At 34.9% G+C, this 12,026-nt stretch overlaps 1 protein-coding gene across 3 annotated transcripts in view; it reads right to left on the bottom strand.

Annotated features, from left to right (window-relative positions):
* The window catches only part of LOC308631159 (sodium channel protein type 3 subunit alpha), a gene marked incomplete at its 5' end in the record, with an annotated part of 82,616 nt that overhangs the window by 39,912 nt on the left and 30,678 nt on the right, over positions 1–12,026 (bottom strand). The window contains 3 exons of one of the 3 annotated variants that reach the window (XM_081262147.1): positions 3,790–4,028; positions 5,357–5,489; positions 6,568–6,864. In XM_081262147.1, coding sequence (XP_081118273.1) covers positions 3,790–4,028; positions 5,357–5,489; positions 6,568–6,864 — 669 coding nt within the window. Of the gene's footprint in view, positions 1–3,789; positions 4,029–5,356; positions 5,490–6,516; positions 6,865–12,026 lie in introns of those variants that run through there. The other 2 variants (XM_081262146.1, XM_081262148.1) reach the window with 2 other exon arrangements.

A 12,026-nucleotide genomic window follows, 5' to 3' on the forward strand; every position in this document is an offset into this window, starting at 1 on the left:
ACAAGGTTGTTGTGAGTATTAAATAAGATACATATAAATTATAGTCAAATTACTTTTAAAATTAAGCTATGACTTATTGATATGTTATTATTAATTATAATGAGGTTTCAGTTCACAGAGATAGAGAGATCTATAAATTTTCTTATTCTCATAGTTGGATCACTCAAGTCTATTTCCTGATATCTATCCTTTCCATCTTCATGAGCCTGTTTCCCCAACACTAAACTGAATTACTGATGGTTCTATTACCAGCAATCTACTAGTCATCAGTTCCCTGTTCTACTCCACTACCTCATTACTTAGGTCACCACCATAAAGTCATGGAATTGTAGATATAGGAGGAAATGAAGTTTGATAATCCAACACAGTCATTGATTATGTGTGTTGAGAAAACAGACCAAAGGATATTAGTGATCTTTTTCAGAACCACACAGACACATAGCATTGACTCTTGGACTAGGATGCAGATTTTGTGCTTTAGATCAGTGTTTTTCCATTTGTTTACCCTAAAATCCAACATCTATTTATCTTGTGCTTCCATACTCAATTGGAAGTCCATAAAACCTCAATTTCCTGCTCTATTCTGACAAATTTCCAAAATATTCTTCACCTATTCAATTTCCCTAACTGTCCAATATCCTGGGAAAAACACAAGATCTAGAACAGAAATATTTTCCATCAGTGTTTCAAAGAAGGGTTCAAGAGGTTAATAGCATATATAAAAGGAAGGAGGAAGGAAGCTGTTTAATGAGAACATGCTACATGCCAGGCGCAGAGATAGGTGTTTTCACATTACCTCATTCGACCTTCACAAAGGCTCTCAAAGATCGGTATTATTACATCCATTTCAATAACAGAAAACCAAGACTCAGATTGTTTGTTATACTTTTCCAGAGCCCATATTATTAGTAAACATGGGCTACTATGGTCAAAACCAATTTTGCCTGACTTAGGAGCTTGTGTTCTTTCACAAAAATATGCATTTCCAAGCAGCTCTTTGGGGATAGAATCAACCAGTGGATTCTTTATCAAGTGACCACTATGTGAGCATAGTTGGAGACACAAAAGAAAAATGTGTCATGACCTCTGCCATTGAGTAATTTATAAGAGACTGAAAATCCAAACTCAAGGTATAATATTCAACCTTGACTTATTCATAAGAGTATTAGGAGTTAAGAATGTTCATATGGACTGAGTGTCATGTTAGAGGAGATGTCACTGAAGTTGGACCTTAAAGAATACAAAAAATTGAGATGAGTGAGAACATTGCAAATATAAGTGTAGAGAACAATAACAGATAAATATTTTGTTACATGTACATATAAAAATATGTGTGTGGTATTTATATTTGCGTAGTATATATGTGGTATACCTCTCAGAGATGGGTACAAGGTTCTTCTGATGGGACTGTTTCGACTGTTCAGGAAACAATGGAGATTAGTACTAGAAATATTATTTTACAAGTAGTTTTACAACAAAAAGACATACCTTGAAAGAAAAAATAATGGGTCTTCATATCAAGTGTATATAAGAAATAAAGGAAAAGTAAGCCGTAATATAATATTCCTACCTTTGGAGCCAGAAGGTCATTAGTTTAGGTAATATAAAATTGAAATGATGTTGACAGTACTTCTAATAAGCTGTGGGAAAGATGACCTTCCAGCTGTGCCCTGATTTCATCTAAAGTAATCCTTGAGCTATGATCTATAACAGTTGTAAATATAGGACTTGAACAAAAGTTATACCACTAGAGTAGGTAATTCCTAGCATTGATGAGTGAAAAACATACCTTAATAGGAATCAGAAGAAAAGTTCAAAAACAAACAAAAGATAAATTAGGCAGGGATGGTGGTACTGGAAAGATCAAGGAATGTATCAGGAAAAAACCTCAGCATCACAGGTGCTAAAGATGGAGAACATGGTGGGTACTCTCCTGAATCTAACAGTGCAGAAAAGTTGAAGTGACTTATTAAGGAATACTGCAATTGTCTGTTCAGAATTCCTTTCACCCCATCTGTTGGGAATTCTTCCTCCACTTGCTTGATGCCTCAGGGCTGCCATATGTTGCCAAGGCTGACGAAGAGGAGGTGGGAAGCTACCAACCTATGCCCAACGCACTTCTATCATGAAGGTCATTGAATTGGAACTCAAAAAGAGATCTAATCTTTTTCTAGTGCAGAGGATAGAAGATGTAAAACCTGTGCTCACAGCTGTGGCTGAATGTTTTCTGCCCTGACTACAAAAGACACAGTCAGTGTTTGGGCTACATCCAAGAACTGTTCCTGAAACCCAACTGCAAAAGCCCCTTTACAAAGCTTAGTGATTCACCTTTTCTTTTCATTCTGTGAGTCAGTCTCCCCCACCCCTCCAACCGGGGTTGAATTAGTAAAGAGGAAGATCTTGATAAATTATCTATGTCCATCCTAACTCATAACATCCTGTTGAAACCAGTAGGAAAGAGATGGTGGGAGAGAGGGGGAATCAGTCAGAGGAAAGAAACTAACACTTTCATGGATTAGACATTTCATTTAAAATGAATGAAATAGCTTTTTTTCCCCACTGATTAGAGACCTTGGGCTCAAATAATAACTTTCAAAAAGCCCACAGGTATTAAAAGCCTTAGGAACATGCTGTTTGGGAGGTGTTACCCTTATCAGTAACTTTCTGTTAAAAAGAAGATGGAGATTTCTAATGTGAAATTGATACGAATAATAAGTTCTCTGCCTTCAGGCATGAGAGAATGCTTCTAAAACACACTAGATAGTCACAATTGGAAGTTCCTGAACCTCAAAGCTCTGATCAGATCCCTAGGATCAGAAAGAATGATGCTATTACCTTTGGGGCTTAATAAACCAAACATCATCCATCTTCATTGATGACTCTATCACCCACAAGGAAACAATGTACTCCAGGTATATACTACTTTTCAGAAACTACAAAAGGAATTGCTTATCCCATATATTTTTATCTGAAACATTTCCAGGTATTAGGCACTAAAGATACCTTAAAATAAAATAAACATAATCACTGATATTTGGCTATGGTCTTTTCTTAAGATAGTCCTAAGTACTAAAACCAAGTGTTCAATTATAAATAAGGGTAATTTTTATGAGGAAAAGATATTTGGTATTTTGAAGGTAAAAACTAAGCAAAACTGTCTAACACAGAGAGGTCACAGTAGCCAAACTTGTTCATCCATTGTAATTGTTTTCTTTTGTATGTAGATTTAGGAGGAAATGTACATTGGCAAAAAGATGTATGCTCAAGTAATTTGGATCTTAAATAGGGCTAAATTACAAATGCATTTTTGCCATTTGTTTTCTTCCATGACTATCACTTAAGCAATTCATTAATTCGAAACAATTATGCTTGTCCCTTTCCCCATTTAAAGGAAATCCAAACCTTGGTCAGCCCTCCAATAGACATAATTTCTTTAAAACGTGTGTCTGTTAATGCTATCACCTTAGGACTGATAACCAGGATCTTGTGATTCCTCTGGACCTACATTTTCAGTAAAAAATAGATAGAAGATTGTGAGGAGTTTATTTATTACTGTTGACACCATGATCAGTCTGCACCAACATTAGCCTCAACAATCAGCACTGATAGTGGGTGAATTTTAGAATATATCTCCTAGATTCTCTGTAATATTCCTTTAACTGTTTTTTTCTTATGAAGAAAGAAGATATAATTTGGGGAGTTAGAACACAGGACACACGTCTCCTCACCACCTTTGGTCTACCTCTTCTACCTCTACACAGGAAATAAGTAAATTTCAAATGAACTTACCAGGTTTCCTACAGTTAACACGCTACTGAATTGGTCAGTCATGGGGTAGTGTTCCATGGCCATAAAAAGGGTATTTAAGACAATGCAAATAGTGATGGCAAGATCAACAAATGGATCCATGACGATTAAATTCACAAGATGCTTTACTTTTAACCAGGCATCGCAGCAATCCCAGATCAAGAACACATTGGCAAATCTATACCAGCAAGGTGGACATTTCTGTCTAGACTCTTCAAGTTCTAGGAGGATAACAAAAAAGAGTAGTAAGTAACAATAAAAATGAATTATTGTTGCTGGTAGACTACATATTGTTTGACAAAATTGATGCTTACTTGGGAATAAAAATTCATATTAGCTTAACAAACTTGACAAGACAGTCCTACTAAATAGACTTTCTCTTTTAAACACAGAAAATAAACACTTCGATCATTTTTATTCAAAATAATGATTAAAGAGAAAATTTTATATTCTCTTTATCAAAATAGAATTTCAAAATAAGCATCACAGCAATATTAAACTTAGCAAAACATCATTGTTTCTTGTAAAAGTGCCCTTTAAAGAACATTGTCTAAAGCTATGATCCTCATTAAGATCTATAACCTATTGTTTCCTCACTTGAACATTGATCTTGTATAGAATGAGAACATGTCTTTCTTCTTTGGATTCAGATCCAAATCTACACTACCCTTTATTCATATAGTTGAGAATTCTAGCCTCATACATAAACAAATTACTGGTAATTTTAATAAATGAAGTCTGCTATAAAATTATTATGGGACTATTTGGATATCTAATATGCTAACAGGACAAATAAGAAATGCAATTGATATTTTCTAAAAAAAATTTGTTAGAATGTATCCATATAATTAATTTACAAAAGTGCAGTACTAATGTAATATTGCACCAAATTTCAAGAAGTAGGGACTTGTTTAAAAGGTAAATAAGGGAGTAGTAGTTGCTGTCCATTCCTGTGTGTTAAAACCAATGAGCATTCATGTCAAGTGTCCTTTGAAAGAATGTCATGTTTGCTGTGTATGTGGAATATGGAAGAGAGAAAATTTTAGGATTTTTGTTGCAATGTTTTGATCTAACTCATTCTCGTCCTTCTTCCAATCCCATAACCACTGCTCTGTACTTCTACACATTCAGATTTTAAAAAGGAAGTGCTCACATAAAGTATAGTGTATCATTAGATTAGATCTTCACTGATGCAATATTCATGCAATTATCATTCTAAGGCTGGAGATGCAGTAGTGCTAATAGTGTTAGCTTGGTATGCAGAAGGCCCTGAGTTCAATCCCTAATACTGCAAAAACAAAACAAAAAGGGTAAGAGTATCCCTCCATAGATAAGATGAGGACTTAAGTAAAAAAGAAATAGGCTAATGTCAGTTTTTGTGATAATAACATGCTACAATTTTTACATGTACATGTCCATAATGCAGTTCTGTTCTTAGGGGAAAGAAAAAAAAAAAACAAAGAATTCTCCAAGAAGAAAGAATAGCTCCACAAAGCATACTATCTATAGAGAGCTGAGCATCCCCCTCCTCGCCCCGCCTGCTTCTTACCCTCCATTGTGTTGGTCAGGATGCTGGCTATACTCATGGCTCTTTGCCTTCCAGAGGAATCCTCCAGCATTTCCATTGAAATCTGGTAAGAACTTAGCCTTCTCTTTCTGACTTCCGTTTCAGTGGTGGTACCCTGCAAACCAAATACTGATGGCTCAAACCACCCTTTTAAAAAGGTAATACAAGAACACATAACACTTCCTTGGAAAATCATGCTGCATGCAATTTTTTTTTCAGGTAATAACTTTCAAGTAATAATAAAATATTGAATTTATTATTATATTATAAACACTTTTTGAAGACAATATTACAGGTGATTCCTTTCGACAAGAATTCACCAGTTGGATGAAATTGTATAAGGCAACCATGTCACAAAATATTTTAATTAACATGTCAGATTTTTCAGGGAAAATTTTTATAAGCATGCTAAAATACTATTTCATTCAAATGCAAATTATATTTTCAGCTTACAGAAATGATTAACACTCAGATCAATATTCCCCCAAGATAAATACTATGATTATATAGTCTCAAGGATAAATTATCTTCTCTGAGGCTATATTGACAAAATCAACATATATGGGCCAATTTTTTTCCATGCACAAACACAGATGTACAATGAAATGTGTGTGCTTTCCTGAGATTTCTTCAATTATTTCTATATGCCATCCTACAAGAAATTAACACATTTTACTTTAGAGTCATTTTAAATTGTAATATAATATTGGCAGTTGTATGAAAACTGCCTATTATCAATATATTAGTCATATAATATTTAATTATTTTAGGAACAAGAACTTTTCAGAATATAAATAAATAGATAATTTTATAATTTCGGGTGAACCTATCTAATCTATGTCTATAATAAATTTGATTACCAAATTGCGTAACATTTTGTGTTGGGAAGTCTACCAAATTTGCAGGACTGGGTTTCATTCCAGACTCTAAAAATTAAGTTCTTTTAACATAAAGCATTTGAAAGGTAATGGTTGCATACAATTCAATTGGTTCTCAATATTCTATTGTATTCCATTCATGTATTATTTGTAAGGACTTTCATTTTGGGGAAATGAGATGGTATAACAGGCTAAACTGCCCAGGCCTTGGATCATTTTGAATTGATGTACAGTGTCAGTAGCAGCTAGTTTATCTATTATCACCTCTGGCTGAAGTTGTCCAGTAGGTGACGTTAGAGCTGATGGTCCACCCACCAAGGAAACCACACCATTGCAATCCACAGTGCTGTGCATCTTCCCATTTGCTGGAAGCCCTGGCACCATCCTGGATGACATACTGGCCTGACTAACGTTACTGTTGCGTCGCTCTCCATGTCTGTGAGGCACAAACAGTGAGTCTCTCCTGCTCTCGCTGTCTTCAAATGTGCTGTGCTCATCATCAGCAAAGTCATTTTCAGATCCAACATCCTTTGTCCGACCTCTGAAGCTGAAAATGCTAGTTTTGCTATTGCGTCTTGGGGAAAACAGGGATCCACGGATACTCAGCAGAGACTTCGGAGAAAGCAAGGAAGAAAGGAATTGGGGGCAAGGGGTGGAGTAGGACACAGTTATTTAATAAAAATCTTAATATTGTAGAAATGATTTGCTTTTGCGCTAGAGTAATCTTGCTCTTAAATATGGGCAATCAGTTTATAGGAAACATATATGTTTTGATATTTTTATTAATAACCATAGAATGATTTAAATGTTGTTCTGACTAAGAATCCTGATTTGCAATTCACCAAGTGCACAACCTCACTCTAGTATGAGACAGACTGCATTACCATGCTATAGTAGGTAAGGGTTTAGATGCTGGAAAGGATAAATTATTCTTTTTTTGGGTGCAAGTGCCACTATGATCTGAAGGGCTTGTGACTTGGAAAATAGGTTTTGGCTCAGTGGTTTGAATTTTAAATCCAACCATTTTACATTTTGATAATTATAGTATTGAAAGAATACCATTATTTCTCCATTCTCTTTTCTGGATTCTAAAATCAAGATCTTCTATGGATCTGTCTGATTCTATCCAAAAAGGAATAAAAGTCACAAAACTTTACCTAAATGCTGTATTCCAAATTTCCTAACAATTTCTCTAATGGCAATCAATGATTCACTTTATTTGAGTGACTCAATGTCATACCAAACACAGTAGAGAGGATTTCCTAAACTATTACCATACATTAGTATTCTTATTTAAAATTTAATACCAGCTTAAAGAGACAAGACATATAACATGACTTTACCAAAAAGGGTGATAGGGTGATGGAGAATATAGCTTATTCCTCTGACTTCACTTTAATACTGTAATTATAATAAAAAGTACTAGCTGATTAGACATGATTTTTTTTTCAGTCTCTGAGATCAAACCCAGGTTTGATCTCACACAACTTAGGCAAGAATACTGCCACTAAGCTACATCCTCAGCCCACAAAATTGTTTTTATTATTGACATTCATAATAAATCAAGTAATTGATTTTCTAGTACCAGAAAAATGGGGATTTATCTCAGTGTTAAATCTTTAACTTTTTGAGTGAAATTTAAACTGGCAGCATCAAATAACTCTGTGTTTATTGCACTCTTAGTGACAATTTTCAAAAATATTTGTATTTGGTCTGCAGAATATTTGTTTACTTCCCTTGCTATTAATGCTGACACTCTTCTTTGACCCCTCTTTTTGGTCTCCCATTCCCTTTCCTAGTTCTTTTTGCAGCCAGGGTAATATACCTACATACTCACATAGACGTATGCATATATATGCATATGCTAGCAGCAAACTTGCTTCCACATTTCCTTCTAAGTTTTAGTGTAAAAGCACATAAAATACGTTTAGTGGAAAAAAAATAGGAAAAGAAGACTCTATTGGATTATTTTGGTCTCTCTGCCTAATTAGGCCAGGCTGATATTCTTAGGTCCCATTTTTAGCTTTATTTTTTATGGTTTCTCCCAGACTCCAAAGCAGCAGAATAATTTTGTTGCCCTCCATCCCAGTGATATTCTTGAGAGAGACTATTCACTAGAAATGGCGCTGTTTCTTTGGATTTGGTTAAATTCTCCACAGGAACTGATGGCTGTTTAGCATATTGAACCTGAGGCTGTGTCTTTGTGACATTCACTTCCTACAGAAGTGTCTACCTAATGCTAAACAGTAGTGAGACTGGCTTCTTATCAAAGCATTCAGGAGATTAAAACCTCCTCAATTTATAAAGAGCACTAATATGTTAGTCTCATCACTCAGTTTAAATGATCAATATATTATTGGTTATATTCAAAACTCGTGTTTTGAAACTTTATGTTTGAATCACTTTGAGAGTTTAAAATATAAACTTTTAGGTCCCATCTTTTTTGGAATTGTGATTGAGAAAGTAGGTGCTGTGATTTGAATGTGTGTCTCAAAAGTTGAGGTGTTGCTTCAGTGTTTACAGCAGTACAATTCACAATAGTCAATTAGGGCATCCACCCGATGCCAGTCAACAGATGAATGGATCAAGAAAATGTGGCATACACACACAATGAATGTAACAAAATCATGTTATGTGCATATATAAATGTAGCATAAGGAATTTCATCTTTATGCATATGTAGACTATACCAATAAAAATCAATAAAAGAGTGAAAGGAAGATCAATAGAGTAGATGAAGGAGAATAAGGAAGGGAGTAGGAAATGGAAAGAAATGGGGCGATAAGAACTGAAATCAAATTTCTTGCATGTATGGTTTTATCAAAGTGAACCCAACTACTGTGTATAACTATGCTGCTCTAATGGGAAAAAAAAGTTCATGTCAAAACCTTCATTCTTCAATGTGGCTGTGTAGAGATGGGGCCTAGAAGGAAGTGGTTGGGTCATGGGAGCAGAACCATAATGACTATATTGATGCTTTTTTTGTGGGAATAGGTTAGCAGTTACCAGACTTGGTCCCCTCATTTCTCTTCTGTATGCAGCCATTTGACCTTCCATGCACAAAGCCCTCACCTGAAGCTGAGTAGATGCTAGGGCCATACTCTTAGACTTCAAGGCTTTCCAAAAATGAGTCAAAATAAACCTCTTTTATTTATTAATTATCCAGACTTCAACTAGTCTGTTATAGAAACACAAAACAGACTAAGGCAGCTGGAGCTAGGATTCAGGGATCTGAATAATTACCACGTACTCTAGGTGGTTCCTAATGCAGGTGAACCTCACTTTACACTTAGAGAAATACAATCTTATGTTATATTATCTTATCCCTTATATTAATCCTTTGGGTTGTTCAATGTAATCATCTTAATACATTTATGTCATAAAACCTTCTCTGAAAACTGAAAATCACCTGCGTAATATTGGTCGTGGGTATTTGCTATGTTTTCACATCTATAGCAGATCTGGTACATGCCTTTAATTTACATGTTTTTATGTTGGGGTATTTTCAGAGGCGTTCCAAATCTTTCAGTTTATTTGAAACTTCTATTCACTCTTTGGAAAGTATAATAATGGGTGTGAGCACAGCTTTCAAGGCAACAGAGACCAAAAAAGAAGATAGCAAAAATAGTATTCAGAGAAAACAAACCAAAAATAACACACTAGAAGACACAGCAGAGTGAAGGGAATACCCACAGCTGTGGCAACCCTTTCTCAGGGAAAAAGAGCTTTGATGCTGAACAGAGGCCATCTCTCTCTGTCTCAGGCTTGCCAAGAAATAAGCTACAGGGATTTTTTTTTTACCTGTTCTAAGAAAGTAAAAACTTATTCTTAATTTTCAGCAGTAAAAATAAAATACAGAACTAAGGCTGTATGGCACAATTCTGCATGTAGGGTTAGGCTCAAAGTGGGCTGGGAAAAGTCAAGAAGAAAAAAGTAGCAGGAAATTTCAAGAAAAATGTGAAATGAATATTTGTTAGAAATTCTTAAATAAATATTTAAGTTAAATGTATGTATTTTTTGTTGTCTCTAATAAGTCAACAACTGCAATTAGTTCTAGCTACAAAACCTCTAGTTTAAAATAAAAATGCCTTAGTGTACTCAAGCAACAATCTTTGTTAAGATTCAGTTTCCACGGTCACCTTTAAATACTTTTTCATTTTTCAACACTACTGTGCATTACATATTGAAAAATAGGATAATATAATAAATGTAAATTAACATTTAAAATTTAACATTAGTAGAGGACAGGTGCCCATAATTTATGGCCTCTATGCTTTGACATTTTTCAGTAATGTATTTGTTTTAAACAGTATGCCCTGTCCATCTTGTGCAAGGATTCTTGTTCCTACCAAAGACAGACCTTTTCTGTTGACAAAGCCAGAACTGTAAATTGCTTCTGGCTTATTTCTGCCTGTGAGTTGTGTTAATGCCCTCTTCCTGTCTTGACTAGGATTTGTAAATTGAATGCTAATTGGTTATTTCTTTTGCTTTTGAAATTTTGTCCATCTATCTATATACCTACCTATCTATAAATAGAAAATGAGCCACATATACCATATGCATAGACCCATTCTCTTTTCAGTGTTAAAACCTGCTGTCAGCTAACTTCCCTCTTCTATCAACTTCTATCAGCTGGGTGAGCCACTGCAACTCAGGCCCCTGAGCTGCTCTTTAACAGCACAGGTGTGCCACCACAGGAGGTTCTTGCACTTCCATCAGATCAGCCTGGAATGTTGTTCCATCAGTCACTTCCTTCCTCTAAATCTTAGTCAAAATGTCTCTTTCACAAGGGAGATTTCCTAAACCACCTTATTAAAAAATTTACTTCCAACTATTTCTCTTGTTCTCATTGTATTGCTTTAATTTTTCCCCCCTAGCAATTATGGCCTGCTAGCACAGTGTTTAACTAATTTGTTTTGTTTATTGTTTATTAAACTTTAGAATAAAGTTCTATGAGGTCAGCTAGTTGAATTTCTTTGTTCATTGAGGTATATCCAGGATCACTATTCCTGCCACATGGAAAGTGATAATACATTTTTGTTGTTTGACTAAATGAATTAATCAACAGTTTTTATTCTGTAAAGGAAATAATACTATTTTCAAAAGCACATAAATATGCTCATGTAAATATTAGTCTCTATACATATGCATTTATAATTGAGTTACTCAAAGTTTTTAGCATTTTCATTTGAAATTCACTCACCCATCTTAATAAGAAACTTTCTCTTTGTTACATAGAATTTCCATATATTGCTTTATCCTCCACAATCTTCTAAGACATATGGGAAAATTTACAGAAAATGTCAAAGTACAAGTGACTTGACCAAGGTCACAGAACTGGTTTGGAGTTGAGAACTTAACACGAACATTCATAGTGTCAGTCATTATTTTAGACTGTAGAATACTTCTAATCCTAATCATTCCCAAGAGTTTTAAGAATGCCAAAATATCAAGGGTGACTGTTTTATTTTTTAATTTTTTTCCTTGCACTGGGTATAGAACCCAGAATCTCACACATGCTTGGCAATTGTTCTACCTCTAAGATACATCCCTAGCCTTTTAAATTTTTAAATTTTGAGACAGAGTCTTGTTAAATTGCCCCAGCTGGCCTAAGACTGGCCATGCTCCTGCTTCACCCTCTCAAGAAGCTGGTTTTACAGGCATATGACACTGCATACAGCTAAGGGTGACTCTTTAATTCAAAACATTTTTGTCTGAGAAAGTGATTTCCCTACAGGGCTTCAAATGAATCCCAAATGTGTTACATGATTAAA

The sequence above is a fragment of the Spermophilus citellus genome (genome assembly GCF_964194105.1).
Source record: "Spermophilus citellus genome assembly, chromosome: 11".
Lineage (NCBI taxonomy): Eukaryota > Metazoa > Chordata > Mammalia > Rodentia > Sciuridae > Spermophilus > Spermophilus citellus.